We start from the raw sequence: 24,976 nt of genomic DNA on the forward strand, positions 1-24,976 counted from the left end.
ATCATTGTTTATCCTAGTTAGAGTGAATAACCATACAATTCACTGTGAAAATAATGTGTTTAAATACAGGGTACTGACAATTTGCTGGGGTTGTTACATAGTATATAGTTTTTGTACCATATATTACTGCTAGTGACTAAAAAATGTTTGAATTCCAAAACATCTTCAGGGGTTTTAGATAAGGGATTTTGGACCTATAACAGCAGAACGTGTCCAGTGTTTGAAATGTGGCTGTTTGAATTGGGATGTGCTGGTTTAAATAGTGAAGAAGACCCTCCTTGAAAAATATCATTTTTAGTCAGATCTGATAGATGAATAGGAGTTAACGAGAGAAATGATGGGATGGACCAGAGAGTGTTTAATGCTAAATGAATTGCATGTGTGTGTGGTGGAAGGGAACATAGTATGTTCTTAAAGGAGGTCTGTGGGTTTTGTTGATCTAGGATAGGTTTTTGCAAAGTTTCTATAAAGGGCCAAATGATAAATGCAGTACTTGTATAATTTTTTATTGGGTTTATACACTGTTTTGCTTTTTTTCTGTAGGAGAAAAAGTCATTCTGTTTACCTTCATTCTTAGATTTTAAGATGTGAGCCAGGAGTAGTCTAGGAGTCTTTCCTCAGATTCCTTGACACCTGGAAAATAATAACTTGTGGCCATTAGTGGCATCTAAGGAAGGCTCAGAGATCTTTTTCTCTTAAACTGAGCTTTTTTTGTTATTCTTGCCAATCAGAGAAAGCTTGGCTGTCTTTTGTTTTATACTCCAAAATGAGTTTAGCATTAATTATGGCAATAAACCTTCTAAGACATTCTTCATTGCAGCCAGCTGTGAAACATATCTCTTTAAATCATGACCCTTTATACACATAAGTATTGCTATATAACTGAAATGAAATTTCACAAAACAGTACTTCAAAATATTTTAACATTTCTACATATTTGTAGGGTACAGTAATGTTGTTTCAATACATGTATTATACTGCACAATGATTAACTTAGGGTAGATAGCTTAGTTTGGTAGCCATTAGTTCACCTCTCCCCTCCTCCATCCTCTGGCAACCGTTATTCTACTCTCTACTTCTGTAAGAACTTTTTTTTAAAAAAAAGATTTCACGTATGAGTAATATGCAATATTTGTCTTTTTGTGCCTGACTTACTTCACTTAATATGATTGTTTCCACTTTCACCTATGTTGCTGCAAATGGTAGGATATCATTTCTTTAAATAGCTGAGTAGTATTCCATTGTGAATCTATATCACAGTTTTTTTAGCCATTCATCTGTTGATGGACTTTTGGGTTGATTCCATCTCCTTGCTTTTGTGAATAGTGCTGCAATGAATATGGGCATGGAGGTGTCTTTTTGATATACTGATTTCGTTTCCTTTGGGTATATACCCAGTAGTGAGATAGCCGGGTTGTAGAGTAGGTCTCTTTTTAGTTCTCTGAGGAACCTCCATACCATTTTCCACAGTGGCTGAACCAATTTACACTCTCCCCAGCAATGTAGGACAGTTCCTTTTTCTTCTCATCCTCACCAGCATTTGTTACTTTTTTTGTCTTGTTGGTAACAGCCATTCTAACTGGAGTGAGATGATATCTCATCATGGTTTTAATTTGCATTTCCCTGGTGATTAGTGATGTTGAGCATTTTTTTCATGTGCCCATTGGCCATTTGTATGTCTTCTTTTGAGAAATGTCTGTTCAGATCCTTTGCCCATTTTTTAATTGGTTTGTTTTTGCTGTTAAGTTCCTTAAATATTCTGGATATTAGCCTCCTGTCTGATGTGTGGTTGGCAAACACTTTGTCCGATATTGTAGGTTGTCTCTTCACTTTGTTGACAGTGTTCCTTGCTGTGCAGAAGCTTTTTAGTTTGATGTAGTCCCATGTATGTGTTTTTGCTTTAGTTGCCTATGCTGAAAAAAGCGCTGCCCACTCCCATTTCGTGTAGCATTTCCTCAAGTTTTCTTCTAGTAGTTTCATAGTTTTGGGTCTAAAATTTAGGTCTTTGATCCATTTTGAGTTGATTTTTGTGTATGGTGAGAGGGGTCTAGTTTCAATCTTCTGCATGTGTATATCCGGTTTTCCCAGCACCATTTGTTGAAGAGGCTGTCCTTTCCCCATTGTATATTTTTGGCACTTTTGTCAAAAATCAGTTGGCTCTAAGTGTGTGGGTTTTTTGGGGGGGGGGTTCTGTTCTACTCCATTGGTCAATTTGTGTGTTTTTATGCCAATACCATGCTGTTTTGGTTACTATAGCTTTATAGTATATTTTGAAGTCAGGAAGTATGATGACTCAAAAAGAACTGTGTTCTTTTTGTTCAAGATTGCTTTTGCTATACAGGGTCTTTTGTGATTCTATACAAATTTTAAGATCGTTTCTATTACTGTGAAGGATGTCATTGGTGTTTGGATATGGATTGCATTGAATGCATAGATTTTGCTTCGGGTAATATGGACATTTTGATGATTATAATTCTTCTGACCCGTGAATGTGAGATATCTTTCCATTTATTTGTGTACTCTTCAATTCTTTTCATTAGTGTTTTATAGTTTTCATTGTAGAGGACTTTCACCTCATTGGTTAAATTTATTCCTAGGTATTTTTTTGGTAGCTATTGTGAATGGGATTACCTTCTTGATTTCTTTTTAGGCTATTTCATTATTGGTGTATAGAAACACTACTGATTTTTGTGTGTTGATTTTGTAACCTGCCACTTCACTGAATTCATTTATCAGTTTAGTAATTTTTTGGTGGAGTCTTTAGGGTTTTCTTTGTAGGATTATGTCATCTGCAAACAGGTATGATTTGACTTCCTCCTTTCCTATTTGGATGCCTGTTATTGCTTTCTCTTGCTTAGTTGCACTGGCTAGAACTTCTAGTACTATTTGAATAAGATTAGGGAAAGTGGGCATCCTTGTCCTGTTCCAGACCTTAGAGGAAAAGCCTCCAGCTTTTGTCCATTTGGTATGATATTAGCTTTGGGTTTTTCATATATGGCTTTTATTGTGTTGAGGTACATTCCTTCTATACCTAATTTGTTGAGTGTTTTTATCATGAGGGGGTGTTAAATTTTATCAAATGCTTTTTCTGCATCTACTGAAATGATCATATGTTTTTTTTTCCCTTCATTATGTTGATGCGATGTGTCACATTTATAGATTTGCTTGTGTTGAACCATCCTTGCATCCCTGGGATGAATCCCACTTGATCTTGGTGTATGATCTTTTTAATGTGTTGCTGGATTCTGTTTGCTAGTATTTTGTTGAGGATTTTTTTGTTGATATTCATTAGGGATATTGTTCTGTAATTTTGTATACAATGCTTTGATTTTCTAGTCTTTTACGGTGAAAAAAGAAGTGCTGGTTTTGACCTACTGAATTGATTTTATAACCTACCAGTGTTTGAAAAACAGTGCTTTAGGAGAATGAAACAGTGAGAACATTTAAATTGTATTAATAAAATTACCAGTTTTTAACACGTTTAATGAATTGAGGTGTATCTGTGTTTAAGCTAGTTTGTTTTTTCTGCAGTCTCTGTTTCAGTGCCATCAGCTTGATTTTGGATGGAGAGTAAATCCGTGGTAAATTTTATGGTATCTTAGTGTGAGCTGGTGTTCTGATGGTTTTTCATTTTTAACTTCTTTCAAAATTGTCTTCCTGTCTTATTTCCAGGTCCTAAATGTTTTCATCCTTTTATTTGTGTTAGCAATTATCAACTCCTATTTTATTCTCAAATGTCCTTTCCAGTCCATATTCTGTATTTCACTGTTCCCCTATTTAAATCCACTAACAGATAATATCTGAGAAGATTCTGCTGCTGTAGCAATTGTAATAGGGTTTGGAGCCTGTTTGAGGGAAGAATAACAAAATTGGTATTTTTTTTAAACCATACTGAAGAGAGAAATATTAATATGTCATAAGATGTTAATTTGATATTAGCAAATAGTGATTGGATATCATGCCATTATATAGGAGATCCTTTAGAATATAGTAAGTCTATGTTTAGAATTATTTGACTTTGGACTTCTAGAACCTCACAGTCTTTATTAAGTAAAATACCTTTTTAAAATAAATACTGTTAACCAAACAGTGGTAACCACCATTTTCACTTGATCTGTAAATTGTTCATTCCAAATATAAAAGTTCTGAAATACATGAATATGTCTGTATTGAACTGTTGTTTGTCCATATCAAAATGCATAAGTTATAAGGTAAGCATGCTTTTCTCTTTTCATGTGTGTACCTTACTCTCTTGATAGTCATTAGATTGTCAGTGTTCTCATCTGAGAGAAATGAAGTTCTTAGAGAAATAAAAGTTTGCTTTTAAAAAGCTCACTATAGAAAGAATAGGACTTAGATCCTATAGGGTAGACTTGTACTTCATTTAATGAGCAGGGGTTCTTCATTTAATGAGGTCTTGAGCTGCTTGAAAGTTTCTATTTAAAAAAATTTTTTTAACCTATTGTCTGGGAGTATCTTAGATAGATTTCTTGGCAGTTGACATAGGGTATCCATTATATTCACTGTTGCCTTGCATACATCCCCTTAGGAGAGAGAGTGAAGGTCACCTTTGTACAGGAAATATGTTTAGAAGAAGGAGAAAGCTTCTTTCTCATAACCTTCAACCAGTATCTTTTCCAGTCTCTTTATCTGGAGTTGGGTCCTGTATTTACTTCTGATCAGTACACTCTGGCCAGGGGAATAGAATTATGCTATTGAGTTTAAGTCTGAGTTTTTAACTGTAGGGCTCTGGGTGAAATTGGCTCGCCCCTAAATTTGGGTAATTTCTAAGGGATGAAAACCACAGTGTCTGCTACAGACAAGATTTGTAACTTGTTTAGAGTTAGTCTCCATGGCCTGGGACAGTATGTTGAACTGTGATCAGTGGAAGTCAGTATAAATGTAGAGCCTTGTTTTTGTAGGGGTAATAAAAGAACTGTGTTTTTGTGTTTACTTAATAATTAAAACTTATGTTGACTGAAGGCAACTGTCATTTTATTCAACAAGAATTTTATTAAATGCCTACTTATGCCTGAACACTGTTAGAAACTAATACAAGTGGTCATTGGCTCTGCTCTCAAGGAAATCAGTTGAATAAAACTGATTTTAGCAGAGCAGCTGGTTCTTTCTCATATTTGTCATCTTACCTGCAAAACATTTACTGAAGCTTTCTTTCTTTGTTTTTTATTGAAGCATAATTATACATATTTTGGGGTACAGCGTTGACTATCATCACCTGTGTACAACATATGTTGGTCAAATCAATATCATTAGCATATTCATTATTACATATTGTACTTTATGTTACTTATCCAGTCTTTCCCCATCCCCCATCTTATCACCATAGATTTGTTCTCTCCTTCTGAAAGATTAATGGTTTCTCTGTTGATTTGTAGCCTAGGTGATCTCTTCAATTCTGAGAGAGGAGGGGTTCAGATCCCCTACTGTTATCGTAGAGCAGATGTTTCTTCTGTTACTCTGGAGTGTGGGCTTTGTGGAGAGAGATGTCTACTTCTTTTTTGGTCTCCGCTGGTGACTCTCCTTATGTCAGGGCATTCGAGTGTCTGGCGGACCACCTGCATGATGGCTGTGGGTACTGCTGTGGTGTCTAGCCACTTTTGCAGCAACTGTGACTATGGCGATGGCTGTGGTAGGCCACCTGTGTGGGAGTGGTGTTTTTGGCATGCTCTTTGCCTGGTTGCAGGCAGAGAGGGTGGCCCTCAGCTCCAGTGGGCCCCATGGTACGCCTGGTTGGGCAGAGGGGGTAGTAGCCCTTAGCTCCAAGTCTGAGGACTCCTCTGCCCGCAACTGACATGCCCGGGGGCAGAGGGGTTGGCCCTCAGCTTCATGCCCTGAAGCTTTCTTTAATAACCATTTCTATTGCTCTCTTACCAGCTAATTGGCTAAATTGGTCTACTCTGATTGATTAACTAGATCTATGGTGTTGTTGTAATTTCTTATAGAGTTAAAATTGCTTTCTTTAGTAGCATTTCTGGTGCTGGCTATATCAATTTATAATAGTGTCGATATACAAACTGCAAGTATTTCTGCCTAGTTTATTATTTGCTGTTTCTTTGATTTTGCTCTGTGGTGGGTGCTTGACCATGATTTATTGCTTTCCAAATCCAGGTTGATATGTAGTTAGATGGTTGAATTTTTTTTTTTTTTTTTTTACATCATTACACAATGTAAACATTTTTTTTGTGGCCCTTTATGAATTTCTCCCTAGAGTAGTTAATTTTAAAGTGTGTTTCTGATGTGTTTTAATGAGACTTAATTTAAGAGATTGTGTCAGTGGCATGCTTTTTACTAATTTGAAAGTAATTTGGCAGAGGTAAATTTCTTCAGTGTGGCTATCTATTCAAACTTTGCTTTTTTCCTTAGCATTCATAGCAGCATATTGAATGTTTAGCAAAAACTAGCATAGTACAAATTATTGAAGTTACTCATTTCTGCAACAGATTAATTGTAATTGTTAAGTTATATTTAGTTAATATGTGTCACAGAGGCATTTAACTCCTATAACCTAGAGTATTATGTTCTTATTATATCAATGGACACTTGTTACCATTGTAAGGTGATAAGTAAATTTATGGGATTGTCAATTTTATGTACTCCAAAATTTGATATACTACAAATTGTCTCACTTAATTCTAGAAGTTATTTTACAGTAGATACAGTTTTATGATTTCTAGCTCTGTAATGTTTTCCTGTCATCTCAGTTGAAGTTGTGAAGGAATACTCAAATAAATAGGGCTTAATCTGTTACTTTTAAAGAAGAGAAACCCCAGAGGATAGGAGGACTGATTTTTTTAAAGTGTAATTTTTGATGTTTCCAGTCCTTAGAACAAAATACAAGAGTGTGACAAAAGTGATCTTCTGATTGTATCTTTGTCCAAATAAAAGGTATACCTTGTATACTTTTTGTGAAGTAATTGTTGAACTTTTTGGAAATTGCTCTTAACCTTTGAAAATCTGAGGAAAGGTTTGACTATTTTCCATAGAAAAATGCACATGCACAAAACTTTACTGGTGTTTTAAGGGTTTTATGTATCTCCTGAAGGCCTTTGAACCTCCTGTTTAAGATGTGAGGGAGGAGGAAGACACACAGAAATTTTTCTTTATTCTTTACTAAGGCTCTGATTGGTAGACATTAGAGTAAGGGAGTACCTAACATGAAATGGGAACCAGAGGTAGCTACAATGGTTCTAAGAATGAAATGCTAGGTATAATATAAGACTTATTTTCATTTGAATATACTTGAAAATATATATTTAGGGAAGCTGGGTAGACATCCACGCATTCACTGTGTAGCTAGATGTTTTGCTAGTACCCTCTGCAGGTGACTCCACGTTTATTTTTATTAGTTACTAATGGCATTAATAAAATATCTGCTAGATAGATAATATAGTATGTTGAAATGCTTTTTAGTAAGATGTCACCTTAGAGAATAGTTTGTTGAATTGAGGCTAGAAGCAGTTTGCCTGATTTGTGTATACAAGAACCCAGACCACGGTTATTTACCCTCAGTTATTTTCTCTTCCCTTGTTTTACCTAGTGTTAGCTTAAAGGGTGTGAGAGAGCCTTCATAAGTTTCCTGTATTCTGAAGTGTGTTTCTTAGCCAGTACCAACAGCTTTTATAGGCTTGAAAAAGGGATTAAATAAACCTTCATAGAGGCCTGGCTTTCACTAAAAGCTTCTGTCTTACAGTGATGAGTTATACTGTGGTGTATTACTTCTTCTCACCTAAAGTAATTGCTTTAGATGGTTATTTAATAATTTTTGTTTTTCTCATTACACTATGAACTTTTTTGGGGCCATTATGATTATCATTTGTATACCCAACAGTAGTGTTTCTCAGATTTTTTAAAGTTAAAATTCTCAATCTGCTCAGGAATGTATCTGTAGCCATTTCTCAAATTTGAGTTCTTGGTTCTTGTTTTTCCTGGCCTAGCATAGTGGTTCTGTACCAGGGCCAATTTTGCCCTCCGGTGGGCATATGACAATGTCTTGAGATATTTTTGGCTGTCACAACTGGATGTGGGAGGTTGCTACTGGCATCTAGTGGGTAGAAGCCAAGGGTGCTGCTAAACATTCAAGAATTCAGTCAAGAATTCAGGTCATTTCCCATGAGAAAGGATTATGCAGCCCAAAATATCAATAATGCTGAAGTTGAGAAACCACGGTATAGCAGAATGTGGTGTTTAAGGAATTGCTACAAGTTTCTGTAAATCAGTCATACAAGGTGTGTTTATATCTTTTCAATAGGAAAGGCAGGTTTTTCCTCATAGGTCATAGCTTTACTTCCCTATCTTCACAATGGTTGGGTAAGAATGTATTTTCAGGAAGATGCTACTGTGGGTCAGAGCTACATGCTATTGCCATTTATCATACTTGGCTGCTCTTTGTTCTGCTACAGAACTTCTATTTCATTGTCATAGTCTTAGTTGAAGTTGTCATTACTTCTTACTTGGATTATTGTAATGATCTTTTTAAAAATTAAACATTTTATTTTAAGATAATTGTAGATGCACATGCCATTGTAAGAAATAACAACAGAGATCCCACGTACCCCTTGCCCAGTTTTCCATGATGGTAACATCTTTAAAAAATGTAGTACAATATCACAACCAGGGTAATGACATTAATAATATGATCCACAGATCTTATTTAGATTTCCTGAGTTTTACTTGTATTCATTTGTGTATGTGTTTTAGTTCTATGCAGTTTTTCACATGTGCAGGTTTGTGTATCCACCACCAGTCAAGATGCAAAAGTTTCATCACCAACGGATCCCTTGTGTTGTCTTTTTATAATCACACCCTGCTCCTTCTCACTCCCTTCTACATCTCTAGCCCCTGGCAACCACTAATCTGTTTCCCATTTGTATAATTTTATCATTTCTAGAGTGTTATATAAATGGGATTATACAGTATATAAAATTTTCTGAAATTGGCCTTTTTTTTTCCCACTCAGCATAATTCCCTTGAGGTTTATTCAATTTGTATGTTTCTTTTTATTGCTGAGTAATATTCCATGGTATGGATATAAAAATGGTTTGACTTAAGATTTTTCAACTATAAGATGGTATAAAAGCAATATGCATTCAGTAGAATCTGTATTCATACTTGGAGTACCCAGACAACTATTCTGCTTCATACTTTCAGTACAGTATTCAGTTAAGTTACATGAGATAGTCAACACTTTATTTATAAAATAGGCTTTGTGTTAGATGATTTTGCCCAACTATAGACTAATGTTAAGTATTCTTAGCACGTTTAAGTTAGGCTAGACTAAGCTATGATTAGTAGGTTAGGTGTGCATTTTTAACTTATGATGGATTTATTGGGACATAACCCCATTGTAAATCAAGGAGCATCGATACGAGGAGATTTTTTAAAAATTGTGGGAAAATGGAATTAAAAAATAAAAATAAAAGGTATAAACTTTATTTCTCAACATGAACTCCATCAAGTTAAAGACACTTTTGTAAGCAATGATAACCAGCCATTTAGTCCATTCCTAAAGAACTGAGGGTATTGAGAATTTAACCATGGCAATATTTACATTTTTTTTATGTTATTAACTGAAGAAAAATGGCAGCCCTTTAAACATTTTTAAAGATTAGGGGAAAAAATTTAGAAGGAGCCAAATCAGGATTGTAAGGCAGATGCCTAATGATTTTCCGTTGAAACTCTCACAAAATGCCCTTGTTTGGCAAGACGAATGAGCAGGAGCATTGTTGTGATGGAGAAAGACTCTCTGATGAAGCTTTTCCTGGCATTTTTTTCTGCTAAAGCTTTGGCTAACTTTCTCAAAACACTCTCACAGTAAGCGTTATTTGGCTGTCCAGATAGTCAACAAGCAAAATGCCTTGAGCATCCCTAAAAATTGTTGCCATGACCTTTGCTGTTGACTGGTTCCCTCTTTCTCTGACTGGACCACTTCCACTTCTTATTAATCGTTGCCTTGATTGTGCTTTGTCTTCAGGATTGTACCGGTAAAGTTATGTTTTATCTCCTATTACAGTTCTCTGAAGAAATGCTTCAGGATCTTGAGCCTACTTGTTTAAAATTTCCATTGAAAGTGCTACTCTTGTCTGCAGCTGATCTGGGTGCAACAGTTTTGGCACCCATGAAGCAGAAAGTTTCCTCAACTGTAGTCTTTCAGTCAGAATTGTGTAAGCGGGACCAATCGAGATGTCTGTGGTGTTGGCCATTGTGTACGCTGTTAATCGTTGGGACTCTTCAATTAGGGCATGAACAAGATTTTTTCCTTGCAAATTGATGTGAATGGTGTGCCGCTGTGTGCTACTTCTTCAACTCTGTCTCGTCCCTTCTTAAAATGAGTTATCCATTTGTGACTGCAGATTTCTTTGTGCCATTGTCCCTATAAACTTTTTCGTAAAACATCAATGATTTCATCATTCTTCCACCCCAAGCTTTACCATAAATTTGATGTTTGACTTGCTTCGATTTTAGCAGAATTCATTTTCCTCCAATAGGAGCTCTTTTTAAAATGATGTCTTATCCTTCTAAGTGCCTCAAACTAGATCCTGTTCAGACATGTTATAGCAAGTTAGTACAAGTTTATTTTGGTACAAAAAAATTTTGTAATTCATGCAATAGTATTTTCACTATACATATTTTCCATGGACTTTTGGAAGACCTCTTGTATTGTAACTGGTTGAAGAACATCAGGTTGTTTCCAGTCTTTGGCTGTTATGAATTAAAGTAACAATGAACATTCGAGTATAGGATTTTATATGAACATAAGTTTTTATGTCTCCGGGATAAATGCCCAAGAGTGCAATTGCTGGATTGCGTGGAAATTTCATATTTAGTCTTAAACTGCTAAACTGTTTTCCATAGCGGGATGTACCATTCTAAATTCCCACCAGCAATGTATGATGGATCCAGTTTCTTCACATCCTCACCAGTATTTGTGGTACAGTAACTTTTTAATTAAGTTTCCCTGTCCTGTTCACCGTTACTTCAAACTGTTCTTTATGTTGCTTTGTGAGGGATAGTATTAAAATAGAAGTACCTGGTCCCTCGGCAAAATATATTTGTAGCCTCTCTATAAAGTTCAAATCCCTCTGTTAGGTACCCAGAGCTATCTGCAGTGTGGACCTTGCCTACCTTTCTACCCTCATTAATTATTCCTACACATATTCCAGTTGTAGGTATGTCAAAATAGATGCAAAATAGTAGCTATCTCATAACTGTTGTGAAGGTTAAGATTATACACATAGTATTATAAAGTGCCTAAATTTAGTAATCAGTGAATAAATGGCAGTTTCTAATGATTCTGAGGCCTTACATAGAGTTAGGCATCCATATGTTTAGATGAATAGATTACTTACAGACTAGGTCCTTTCTAAATTCCTGAAATGTCCCTCACCTTGTTCCTTCCTGTGTAAGGTCTACCTTTTGAAGTGTGGATTTAAGCCTTACATTTAGTTTTTTTGACACTTAATTACATATTATTTTGTATGTGCTATTAATTAAATGACTGATAGTGAGGAGTAAGGGAGAAGGAAAAAGCAAGGTTGTTTCCTAGATTTATGGTTTGAGCAACTGGGTAAATTTAATGAGATAGCAAAGACCAAGGGTGAAAGCTTTCAGACCAGAGGGAATCAAGACATCTGTTTTGTACTTTTTATGTTATGTTTAAAATATCTATGTTGACATCCAAGTGAAAATGTCCAATAGTCTAAAAATTAGATTACGAATCTGGTACTCAGAGGAAGAGTTAGGATGTAAAAGGATTTAAAGTTGCGGGATTAGATAAGTTCACGTAATGGCACAGTACAGCTAGAGAACAAAGAACTCAGAACTCAGTTTGGGTAAAAGAGGAAGAGCTGTTGGTAGTTGAGCCTGAAAAAGGAGTCTTTTTGAGAAAAGAGAAAAACTAGTAAAGAGTAATGATACAGGAGCCAAAAGAGCAAATATTTAAGGAGGAGGTTCAAGAAAGAATGTTGCTAAGAGCTCATGAAGATGAAGAGAAAAGTTTCTTTTTTTTGTTTGATAGCGTAGAAGTATCTATCTGATCTTGACAAGCAATTCAGTGGAATGGTAGGAAAAACCAGATGGAAGTGGGTTGAAGATTGAATGGAATGTGAAAAATAGAGACAGGGAGGATATAGGTAACTTAAGAAGTTTTGCTGTGAAGGGGATCAAGAATTGGGGCAGTAACTAGAAGGCAGTGTGGGATCAAAGGAGGGTTTTTGTGTTCATTTTTGAAAGATGAAAGAGATTAGAGAGTATATGTTTATAAGCTGACCCAGGAGAGGGACAAATTGAGGGACAAAAGGATGGGGAATAAGTGTAACTGTGAAGGAGTGCAGAAGTAAGAGAGGAAAGGGAACTGAAGGATTTAGGTGGGGGCAGGGGTGTGGTGGCATATATAAATGTACTTCAGTTATAGGAAGGAAAAAATGAAACAGGTAGGTTGGTTGGTCATGGAGGAAACATAAGATGAGGGAGTTTCTATCTTTTCTACTTCTCAGTGAAATGTGATTTGATGACATTAGGAAGGGAGAGGGGAGGTGGTGCTTGTAGTTACATGGATTTCTTCAATTGCAGAATATGCTGAAATATTTCGAGTATCTCTTGAGTGTGGGACAGAGTGACTAGAGAAAACTAAAATTGGAAGCCATTGGGGGAAAATTTGATTTCTGATCACTTTCCTTTTTGGAAAGAGAAGGATTAAAATTTATATATGATAGATGTGATTTTAAAAGTCTTAACTTTTTTTCTGGCTACACAAATAATCTTTATTCTTACCAAAACATTTTACTTTACAAAAGAAAACATATTACTTACAGTGAAAATTCTTTTCTTTCTCTTTCCCTTTACACCCCCATTGCAGACCCAGAGAACCATTGTGAATGGTATTTGTTTTTTAATTTTTGCTGTATTTTACTAGAGTACTTTAAAAAGTTCGTGAAAAAATAGAATTAAAAGATAATACAAATCTTTCTGCGAACTTTTTGAAGTACCTGTGTATATCAGCATAAATGACTTATTTTTACAGAAATGGGATTATACTGTTTACACTATTCTTAAACTTTATATAATGTATGTCAGTATATGTAAATCTATTAAAATCAACCTTTAAAAAAATTTTTAACATTTGTACATATTTACGAGGTACAGTGTGTTGTTCCAGTACACACATATATGGTACATTGATTCACTTAGGGAAGATAGCATAGCTTTCTACTGTTAATTCACCACTTCCCCTCCTCTCCCGGACTCTGGTAACAATTATTCTACTCTCTACTTCCACGTGTGAGTGAAATCATATGGTATTTGTCTTTCTGTGCCTGGCTTACTTCACTTAACACCACGACCTCCAGTTCCATCCATGTTGCTGCAAATGACAGGATTTCATTTTTTTAAATAGCTAAGCAGTATTCCATTGTGTACATATACCACAGTTTTTCTTATCCATTCATCTGTTAGTGGGCATTTAGGTTGATTCCATCTCTTGGCTATTATAGTGTTGAGATGCACATGGGAATACAGGTGTTTTTTCAGTATATTGACTTCATTTTCTCTGGATATATACGCAGTAGTGGGATTCAAGTCTTTATTATCATTAATTTTGGTGTGCCTGAGCTGACAATGGCTAAAGAAGATCATTTAAAAATTCTAACTCTTATTCTGTTTCCATAGATGTTTACTTATTTCTTCTATAATTTGTTGTTGCTACTTGGTGGATTGAGTTCTGGATAAGTTGTCAAGTGAGTCTCTTTGTATAGTTTAGGACATTTTTCCTTGAAGACAACTCCAATGTTAACATTGCTCTTTTAAAAACAAAACATCATTACTTTTGCTCATCTTTTTATTTTCGGCTCTTTGGAGTCTTTTGTTTAAATGGCATGTGGTTAATGGGTTTAGTTTTATACCAAGTCTGAGAATCTTTTTTTTTTATAGCTGATCTTATTTCATTATATTTATTTTTATAAGTTTCAGTTTGCTTTTTTCTTGTTTTCTACTTTTTATTCTTCTTCATTAGCAAAAAAATAGAAAAATGAAGAACTGTTCATTTATGTGCTGCTTATTTTTATTATATTAAGCCACCCCTTTTACAGTTTTTCATCCTCACTCCACTACCCTCCCCCCCATAGTATATGGTTGTACACTAACATAATTACATTTTTTCTTATATCCCATCCCCTTTTTTAGGGTAGGTTGAAGTTTTGGGTTCTGGCCTATTATCAAATTGTTTTTACATTTTGTAGCTTTACCTACAAAATTATGTTATGTTTTATTTATTAGCCATACCACTGGTATTTAGAATTAGTTTTATGTTTACTGTTTACAGTGTTCATTCAGTCTTAAGTTTTTCATAGCACAAATTCTCCAAATATAAATTCTTTTTTATTGATGTTTCATCATGTGCTTGGAATTTTTCAGAAGGGGTTTGAGAGTGCTGTAATTTAAATATAACTTACTTATTTGAGAACTACTTTTTAAAAAAAAATTTATAGTTCCTGGTTGTACACACCTGAATGACATATTGGCTAAGTAAAGAATTCTTGATGTATTCTTTTCCTATGAATATTCCTGTAGATGAATCTCTGCCTTTCAGTTTTCCTGAGAACTCTGAGGCTGCCTGATATTTCCCCCCTGCTTTTGGTTGGTTGTTTCTTCTGCCTGGATACTTTTAAGATTGTTTGAAGCTTACTGAGGTCAGCATGATAGGTTTCTAACTTGATGATTTACTTACTTGTTATTTATCTTTCTTAATAGATGGTTAGATCATTCATTCTACAAATTAAGCTTATTATTTTAGAAGAGACCTCAAATATCTTTCTGAACCATTTGTACTAATTTCTTTCACATAGTCTTCCAGATCTTTGGGGTATGTTGATGAACAAAGCAGATAAAAATTCTTGCCCTCGTGTAGGTCTTAAGTTGTAGCAGAGGATAAAAAAAAAACAAAAAACATAGTAAATTATATTGTGTGGAGAAAAAGTAGGATAAAAGGGATTGGGAATACAGGGGAAAGGCTGGGGATGACAACAGCAGGATTGCAATTTTCTTTTTTTTTTTTCCCTCAAACTCAAGTGGTAAGGATTGCAATTTTTAGTAGGGTAGTCAGTGTAAGCCTCATTGAGAACAAAAGGGAACAGCTAATACAAAAGTTGTAAGGCAAGAGCATTCCTAGCATGTTAAAATAGCAAGGAAGCCATGTGGCTGGAAAAAGGGAGTAAATGATGAGGAAACTAGAGGGAAATGAAGTCAGAATATAAAGGAGCAGAATGCAAGGCATACATATTGAATATGGCATTGCAGGCCATTTATTCAGGGAGCCAACATCATTCTGGCTTCTCTGTTGAGAATGGCCAATACTGGATGGTGGTAGAAGCAGGGGGTATTAAGTAATTGATGTAGTAATCCAGACATGTGAAATGATGATAGTTCCATGGACCAGGAGGTTAACAGTTGAAGACAGTAAGAAGTAGTTAGATTGTGTATCTACACATTTGCTTAATAGCTGGAAGAAGGCTTTGAGAGAAAAAGATGACTAAAGATGACTGCAAGATTTTTATCCTGAACAACAGAAAGGATGGGATTGCCAACAGCTGTGATGGAGAAGGCTGAAGATAGAACAAATTTTAAGGCAAGTGTCAGGAGTTTTGGACATTTAAAGAAAGAAATTTCTGGGCCGGCCCCATAGCTCACTTGGGAGAGTGCAGCGCTGGTAGCGCCGAGGCTGCAGGTTCGGATCCTACATAGGGATGGCTGGTGCGCTCACTGGCTGAGCACGGTGCAGATGACCCCGTGCGGAGGGTTGTGATCCCCTTACCGGTCAAAAAAAAAAAAAGAAAGAAATTTCTTAGACTTTCAAGTGAAGATGTCAGGATGTTTTATGTTAGTCTAGAAGTCAGGAGAAAGAGCTGAGCTGGAAGTAATTTGTGTAATCTTTTACCACCGTGTTCTCTCTCTAAACAAAAAATCATCTCTGCCTGAGTTTTTACTTTTCTAAACAAATGATAATGCTGCTAGTAGTTTTCAGACTGCAAAGCACCTTAGTGCTCTTCAGAAACAAGAGGACTCAGTCACCATACCCATACCTCAGCCTTGAGGTTATAGTCTTTTCATTTCTACTTCTTTGTACATTGTTCTGTTTTGGTGGTTGTATGAGTAGAGGGATCATTTAAGGAGTAAGAATCCTACACCATTTGACTTAATGGGTTAGTTCTTGAGCCAGATCAAACACTCCAATGCCCTGTTGACAACATTTCAGACACCTAGTTATGTTGTGTGTAGTCAGTGCATACCAGAATTGTGTATAATCTGAATCTCCAGAGATTTAGAAGTTAGATTTCATGAGCTCTGGCAGTTGGCTGGATGGAGCAACCTGAAATTGAAAAAGACTTAAAATATTCAACATATCCAGAGTCTTAGAAAAATACATTGAAGGATTTGTCCAAAGCAAAGACTCTAACAGAAAGAATGGGAAACTAAGATGAAGTTTTAGGTATTGAAATGTTTTAGGCATTGAAAGCTGTACCTGTGTTCCCTCCTTTGTATACACTCACACATACACACTTTTCTGATTAGAAATGATGTTTTTGTCCTATTTGTAAGCTGGTAGTGATACTTATGACAAACGAGAATAGATTTATGATTTATACCAGAGAAAATAAAAATTTGTACATAAAATTAGACTGAAAAAGGAACCAGGGCTGTCAAAAATACTCTAACATCCTCTTTGAACTTCTGAAAATGTTCTCATTTTCCCATACTTCAGAGATTCTTAACTGGGCTTGCACAATAGAATCATCTATGGAGATGCTTGCTATAGCCTGCTCCAGAAAGACTGAGTCAGAATCTCAACAGTTTAATTCCACTTAGTACTTCCTTAGGTTTTTGAGATGTTAACCCATTTTCTCTATAATGCTAGATTGAAGTTAAATGGAAAATTTTTATTTAATTTTTTTTACTATTGTGAAAATGTTTTACACGTTATTTGTGAAAATTATCTTAATATTTAAGAAATAGAGTCAGTAGATAGGAAGACAATGGAAAATAGGAAGGGATAATGATGGTACTGAAAGTTCATGGAGTTACATAGCCTTGTTGTATAATCAATAATCAAAGTTATATTATGTTCTTACAAATATAGGTATGCACAAAAACTCAGTTGGACCTGTCTCAAAGACCAAATAAAATTAACAGACCACCCCTAAACTGAATCAGGCATTGTTGACACCTAGTTTGTCCCTTATGTTGGCATTGAAAAAATAATCTTTTCTGATCTCTCCCTGCCTATCTGGTCTTCTGTTATTTTCCAAAGAGAACATTTTCTTCTAGTTAGTCTTTTTTTTTTTTTCCTGTTCACTTTTGTCTCTATCCGTTTCTCAAAATTGCTGGTTCTGGCAGAATTTATTTAACGAGTCCCATATTGATGGACATTTAGGTTAGGTGTGGTTTTTAAGTATTTCTTTTGATCCAGACTGTATTTACATTGCTTAATATTCGTGTTATTCTGAAGGAAATTAATTTTAATAATTTTAACTTGAATATGTTTTCTTATAGCAGAAGAAGAAAACTAAGAACTTCAATCCACCAACACGTAGAAATTGGGAAAGTAATTACTTTGGGATGCCCCTCCAGGATCTGGTTACAGCTGAGAAGCCTATACCACTATTTGTTGAAAAATGTGTGGAATTTATTGAAGATACAGGTAGGCTAGAAGTATCATTGCAAGAGATTTGATTTGAATTTTTGCTTTTGCTACGCCAACAGTTTGTCAAATGTTTGGAATTCGTTAAAGCTAAATTTTGAAATAGGTATGTGGTTCTCATTGTTGGGATTGATTTTCTTGAGTATTAACTCTGAAGGTAACGATCTGATAATTGAAAGAAGTTTTATTGTTTGACCAGTAATGCTTTTTGTTGGACTTCTCTTGCACCTAATAAATGGCTAAGTTGAATGCTAAAATGTTAAACTTATCTTGGAATTTAGGGTAACTTAATTATTAAATTATGCTATTTAAGAGAGAGTTATGTTTTGAATCAATAATTTGAAAGTTTTTAATATTTTTATGTCCAATACTATTTATTTGTATTACCTGTTTTACACACGATTTTTCTTTTAAAACTTAGATCAATAATTATAGATACATGAAAGGTGTAGCCTGTTCTATTTGTAATGTTACTATTTATTCAGCAGTTACAACTTGATGTGATTTATTTGGCTTGAGCTGTATTTTTAAGGAATGTATAGATATCTTCACTATTTTAGAAACAAGCCAGCTCTTATGTTACTTTGCCTAATGTAAACTGTTAAAACTGAAAAAAATGAAGATTGGGCCCCTCAGAGGTGAGTGATAGAGGCACAAAAGATTATCGTGCTGAGTGCATTTAAAATGACCACTAGTTAATTGTGAAACCTAGTGATTGAATGGACTACAAATTTTAGTGGTTTGAAAACATAAGCTAATCGGTTTTAGCTTTATTTGTTCTTAATGATCTCTTGATAAACAAGCATTGTTTAAAAAACAAACTAGGATATCCACATTCTATTTAAAAAATTATGCTCATTCTTAGATGTACGTCTTACCTTTTTGTCTGATTATCAGCTAAGTTTTATGCATATTGGATTGTCTATTTGGTGAGGAATGCTGATTTTCATTTTTAATAAGGGGGTAGTATGTGGGGACATACTGTTAACCCCTAGTATTATAGTTTCAGTAGCATATATCTGTGTCCTTTAGTTAATAAGTCTTATTCATTTAACCTACATTTGGATGTGCCCTTAATCATTTAATTTGTCCTTCAATAAATATTTGAGAAGTGTCTATAGGGCAAATTTTATGCTTATGTTTCTTTCCATCTTTAACATAATAGAAATGCAAGTATTCTTATATTAGCTTTCTGCTTTGAATTTAAAGAATTTTCTTTTTCTCGTAATGTTATTAGGCCTTATGGATACAACTGAGCAATTAGAAAATACTTTTTAGTGATAGAAAAACAATCAAATAATGATGGATTAGCATTTTGTACATTATTATAATTTAAAAACTCCTATGTTTTGAATATTTCCATAGTAGATGAATTGTTTGGTTTGAGGAAAATGAATTTCAAGTGTAAGATAAAATGAGGTTCTTGTCCAGTTCCTAACAACTTGAATTATTTCAGGTCAGCTCACTGGTAATGTATGTATTTAAGTGCTTTGGTAGAAATATACTGAAGTACCGTAAGACTACAAGAATAGAATAAAAGATTAAAGCTAGTTCTTTTGCCGTCGTCGTAGTATATTGCTTGATTTTATTACTGATTTTAAAACTGCTAAGCAGTTTTGGCAGAAATTCCAGTTGCTTAAGAGTTGAATTTTCAACTCTCACCGTGGACAGCCCTCTTATGTTTGAAGTTCAACTTTATGTTTGAGGTTCAACTTGTGTATTTTTATTGCAGATACCCATTACTTAAAAGTTGTATTTTGCTCTTCATAGATCCTTAGATATAGTGATATCAGTGGTCAGTACTTCTTTTGTTATTGTTATATTCAGCCCTTTTGCTTAAAAGACAACTTTTTTGCATAATGCTGAAGAAAATATGGTAGTTTTAAAAATCAGCTTTATTGGTATAATTTACATACAATAAAACTCACCAATTTTAATTATACAGTATGAGTTTTGGTAACTGTGGTTATGAAACTGCCACAATATCAAGATATAGAACATTTTTATCACGCCAAAAACCATCTAGTCTTTCATTATTAAGTGTATTGTTAGCTGTTGGATTTTTGTAGATGCTTTTTATCACCTTGAGAAAGTACCCTATTATTCCTAGTTTGCTCAGAGTTTTTATCCAAAATAGATGTTCATTTTTGGTTGGGTTTTTTTTGGCATCTATTGAGGCGATGAATTATGTTCATTGATTTCCAAATGTTAAACTAATCTTGCATCCAGGGGATAAACAACACTCAGTCATAGTGTTTTATTCTTTTAATATACTGCCGGGTCAGTTTTTTAAAATATTAAGGATTCCGCGTCCTGAAGGATATTGGTCTATAGTTTTCTTGCAGTGTCTTTGGTTGATATCAGAGTAAAGCTAGCATCATAGATGGAGTTTATTTTCTGGAAGTTTGTATAGTACTAGTAATATTTTTTCCTTAATTTTGTTAGAATTCACCAGTGAAACTATTTGGACTTGGAATTTTGTTTGTGGGGAGTTTTTAAACTATGAATTAAATTCCTTTGATAGATATAGGGCTATTCAGATTTTCTTCTTGAGTAAGCATTGGTTGTATCTTTTGAGGAATTTGTCCATTTCATCTAAATTGGAGTAAAGTTGTTTATAAAATTCCTGATTATCCTTTTTTAATGCCTGTAGTATCTGTAGTAATGTCTTCTCTTTCTTTCCTGATATTAATAAATTGTGTCTTTTATGTTGTTAGAAGTTTAGCAATTTTATTGATCATTTCAAAGAACCAGCTTTTGCTTTTATTGATTTTCTTCCCTTTTTTGTCCCTGTTTTAATTCGTTGAATTGAACTTTTTATTTCTTCCTCTTTTGTTCAGTTTCTATTTTCTTAAATAGAAGCCTAGATCATTGATTTAGAACAATTTTCTTTTCTACTATAAATTTTTACTGTTTCAGATTTTCCTCTAAGCATTGTTCTAGCTACATTCCACAGATTTTGATATGTTGTGTTCCGTTTTTATTTTTTTTCTCTTTTTAAAAATTTATTAAGAATATTCATGAGATACAAAGCTAATTGTCACTCCTTCTGCCCATGATCTGAGGGCCAGATTTGTACTGGGCATACCCATTACCAGGAATTACTATCGTACCCCTTGTCCCCATCCAGTTATTCCCCAACCTCCTCCTTCCCCCTCCCCACCACTCCACTTTGTAACCCTAGGAATGTTCCCTCCCTCTGTAAGACCACGGCACTACGTGGTCCTTCTTTCCTTCCTTTCTTTCTCTCTTAGCTCCCACATATGGGTGAGCACGTGTGGTATTTATCTCTATGTGCTTTGCTTATTTCACTCAATATGAGTTTCTCTAGGTTCATCCATGTTGTTGCAAATGGGAGTATTTCATTCTTTTTTATGGCAGAGTAGTATTCCATAATGTATATATACCACAGTTTCCTTATCCGATCATCCATTGATAGACATTTACGTTGGTTCAATATCTTGGCTATTGTAAACAGAGCTGCGATGAACATGGAGGGGCAGGTATCTCTTTGTCATGATTTCCATTTCTCTGCATATTTACCCAGAAGAGGGATTGATGGATCTTGTGGAAGATCTATCTGTAGTTGTTTGAGAAACCTCCATATTGTTTTCCATAGTGGTTGTACTAATTTACAGTCCCACCAACAGTGCAGTAATGTTCTCATCTCTCCACACCCTCGCCAGCATGTTATTCACCGTCTTTTTGATTATAGCCAGTCTAACTGGAATGAGGTGGTATCTCAAAGTGGTTTTAATTTGCATTTACCTGATGACTAGTGATGCTCAGCATTTTTTCTTGTATCTGTTGGCCATTTATTTGTATGTCTTTTGAAAAAATGTCTATTCAGCTCCTTTGCCCATTTTTTAATTGGGTCATTTTTTTATTACTGTATAATTGCTTGAGTCCTATGTATATTCTGGATATTAATCCTTTGTCAGATGCATGGTTAGCAAAAATTTTCTCCCACTCTGTAGGTTGTCTTTTTCACTCTGTTGATTGTTTGCTTTGCTATGCAGAAACTTTTTAGTTTGATATAGTCCCATTTGTTTATTTTTTCTTTTGCTGCTTGTGCTTTTGGGCTCATGTTCATAAAGCCTGTGCCCTGACCTAACTGCTGAAGTGTTTCACCTATATTTTCCCTTAGTAATTTTATAGTTTCAGGTCTTCTACCTCGGTCTTTAATCCATTTTGAGTCGATTTTAGTGTATGGTGACAGATGCATTTCTAGTTTTATTCTTCTGAATATGGATATCCAGTTTTCCCAGCACTACTTGTTGAAGGGGCAATCTTCTCCCCAATGTAGGTTTTTGCTGCCTTTGTCTAATATCAGATGGCTATAAGCCTGAGGAGTGATTTCTGGGTTCTCTATTCTACTCCACTGGTCTGAATGTCTACTTTTATACCAGTACCATGCTGTTTTGGTTACAACAGCTTTGTAGTATAATATGAAGTCAGGCAGAGTTATGCCTCTGGCTTTATTTTTTTTGCTCAGGATTGCTTTGACTATTTGGGGTCTTTTGTTTTTCCATATGAAAGGTAAGATTGTTTTCTCCATTTTTGTAAGAAAGTCATTGGTATTTTGATGTATATCGCTTTGGGTAGTATAGACATTTTCACAATGTTAATTCTTTCAATCCAAGAGCATGGAATATCTTTCCATCTTTTTGTGTCTTTTTTAATTCTTCAAACCACACTTTCAGAAGTGGTTTGTAGTTCTCATTGTAGAGGTCTTTCACCTCCTTGGTTAAATTGATTCTTAGGTATCTTATTTTTGTGTGTGACAATTGTGAATGGGCTTTCTTTATTTCTCTTTCTGTTAATTCATTATTTAAGTATATAAATGCTACTGATTTCTGGGCATTTATTTGATATCCTACAACATTACTGAAGTTATTAACCAGCTCTAGAAGGAGTTTTTTGATAGAGTCTTTAGGTTTTTCTATATATAGTATCATGTCATGTGCAATTAGAGAAAGTTTGATTTCATCTTTTCCAATAAGGATTCCCTTTATTTCTTTCTTTTGCCTGATTGCTCTAGCTAGTACCACTAGTACTATGTTAAATAGAAGTGGTGAGAGTGGACATCCTTGTCTTGTTTCTGTCCTTAATGGGAAGGCCTTCAATTTTTCCCCATTCAGAATAATACTGCTGGTAGGCTTGCCATAAATGGCTTTAATTGTGTTGAGATATTTTCCTTCTATACCTAATTTGTTGAGAGTCTTTATCATGAAGTGATGCTGAATTTTATTAAATGCTTTTTCAGCATCTATTGAGATAATCATATTGTCTTTGTCCTTGAGTTTGTTGATGTGATGTATCACATTTATTGACTTTTGTGTGTTAAACCATCCTTGCATCCCTGGGATGAATACCACTTGATCATAGTGTATAATTTTTTTAATATATTGTATTTTGCCAGTATTTTGTTGAGGATTTTAGCGTCTAGGTTCATCAAGGATATTGGCTTATAACTTTCTTTTTTTGTTGTGTCTTTATCTGGTTTTGGTATCAGAGTTATGTTGGCCTTATAGAATGAGTTTTGAAGAGTAGCATCTGTTTCAATTGTTTGGAATAGTTTGAGGAGAATTGGTGTTAACTCCTCTTTAAAAGTTTGGTAGAATTCAGCTGTAAAGCCATCCAGACCTGGACTTTTTTTTGTTGGAAGATTGCTAATTACCGCTTCAATCTCCTTGCTTGTTATTGGTCTGTTCAGGTTTTCTATCTCTTCTTGGTTCAGTCTTGGTAGTTTATATGTGTCTAGAAACTTATCCATATCTTCCAGATTTTCATATTTGTTGTCATATAGTTTATAATAGTCTCTAATGATTTTTTGTATTTCTGTGGTATCAGTTTTAATGTCTCCCTTTTCATTTCTGATTTTTGTTATTTGGGTCTTCTCTCTTCTTTTTTTTGTTAACCTAGCTAATGGTGTGTCTATTTTATTTATCTTCTTGAAAAACCAACATTTAGTTTTGTTTATCTTTCTGTTGTTTTTTGGGTCTCTTTTTTCATTTAGTTCTGCTCTGATCTTAATTATTTCTTTCCTTCTACTACCTTTAGGTTTTGATTGTTGTTGTTTTTCAAGTTCTTTGAGGCATAGTGTTAAGTTGTTTATTTGAAGTCTTTCCATTCTTTTGATATAAGCATTTACTGCAATAAATTTGCCTCTTAGTTCTGCTTTTGCAGTATCCCACAGGTTTTGATATGATGTATCTTTATTTTCATTAGTTTCTAGAAATTTTTTGATTTCCTGTTTAATTTCTTCTTGGACCTATAGGTCATTCACGAGCCTATTATTTAGTTTCCATGTATTTGTATAGCTTCCAGCATTTTGCTTGTTGTTTATTTCCAGTTTTAGTTCTTTGTGGTCTGAAAAGATAGTTGGCATGATTTCAGTTTTTAAAAATTTGCTGAGACTAGATTTGTGACCTAATAGGTGGTCTATCCTGGAGAATGTACCATGAGCTGATGAGAAGAAAGTGTATTCTTTAGCTGTTGGGTAAAATGTTCTGTATATATCTGCCAAGTCCATTTTTATTCAATTCAAAATACTTTGTAATTTCCCATTTGATTTTTTAAAAATTCATATCCATTATTTGATTTCTAAATGTTTGCTAATTTTGCACATATCTTTGTTATTCTTTTCTAGTTTAATTCTATAGCAGGTGGAAAACAATTTGTTTTATTACAGGCATTAAAAGGATAATCAGGAGTTTTATGGTCTATTTTGAAAAAATGTTCCATGGGACCTTGAACAGAATGTTTCTTATACTTTTATATGAAGGGTTCCGTAAAGGGTTCTGTAAGTGTCAGTTAGATCAAGTTCTTTGAGTGTATGTTGGTGAAGTCTTGCATATCCTTACTAATTTTTTTGTTTACTTTTTTTTTAAATTACTTTACTACTGTTGAAGTTTACAATCATGGTTGTGTTTCTCCTTTCATTTCTATGAGATTTTACTTCATGTGTTCTGACGTTCTTATAATTTCATATATATCTCTTTGTACTTAGTAGTATTCCTTGTTCTGAAGTCTACACACACAGCCAGTGGTGTTTTCTCTTGAGTAGAGTTTGTATGGTATTATCTTTATCTGTCCTTTTACCTTTAACCTATCTGTATCTTTATTTCTAATGTGAATTTCTTTAAATGGCATATCATTGGATCACAGTCTATTTATTTTTATTGAAATGTTTAAATCATTGGCTTTTAATGTAATTTGTTTTTAAATCTGCCATTGTGTTTTCATTTTCTACTTATCCCATGTGAT

General features: G+C 34.5%; 1 protein-coding gene across 2 annotated transcripts in view; it reads left to right on the forward strand.

The window, feature by feature from the left end:
• Positions 1 to 24,976, forward strand: part of ARHGAP5 (Rho GTPase activating protein 5) — an 88,409-nt gene that overhangs the window by 20,835 nt on the left and 42,598 nt on the right. Inside the window, exon 3 of one of the 2 annotated variants that reach the window (XM_063090913.1) lies at positions 17,560 to 17,707. In XM_063090913.1, coding sequence (XP_062946983.1) covers positions 17,560 to 17,707 — 148 coding nt within the window. The remainder of the gene's footprint in view (positions 1 to 17,559; positions 17,708 to 24,976) is intronic. The other variant, XM_063090914.1, reaches the window with a different exon arrangement.

This window comes from Cynocephalus volans, chromosome 3, assembly GCF_027409185.1.
Source record: "Cynocephalus volans isolate mCynVol1 chromosome 3, mCynVol1.pri, whole genome shotgun sequence".
NCBI lineage: Eukaryota > Metazoa > Chordata > Mammalia > Dermoptera > Cynocephalidae > Cynocephalus > Cynocephalus volans.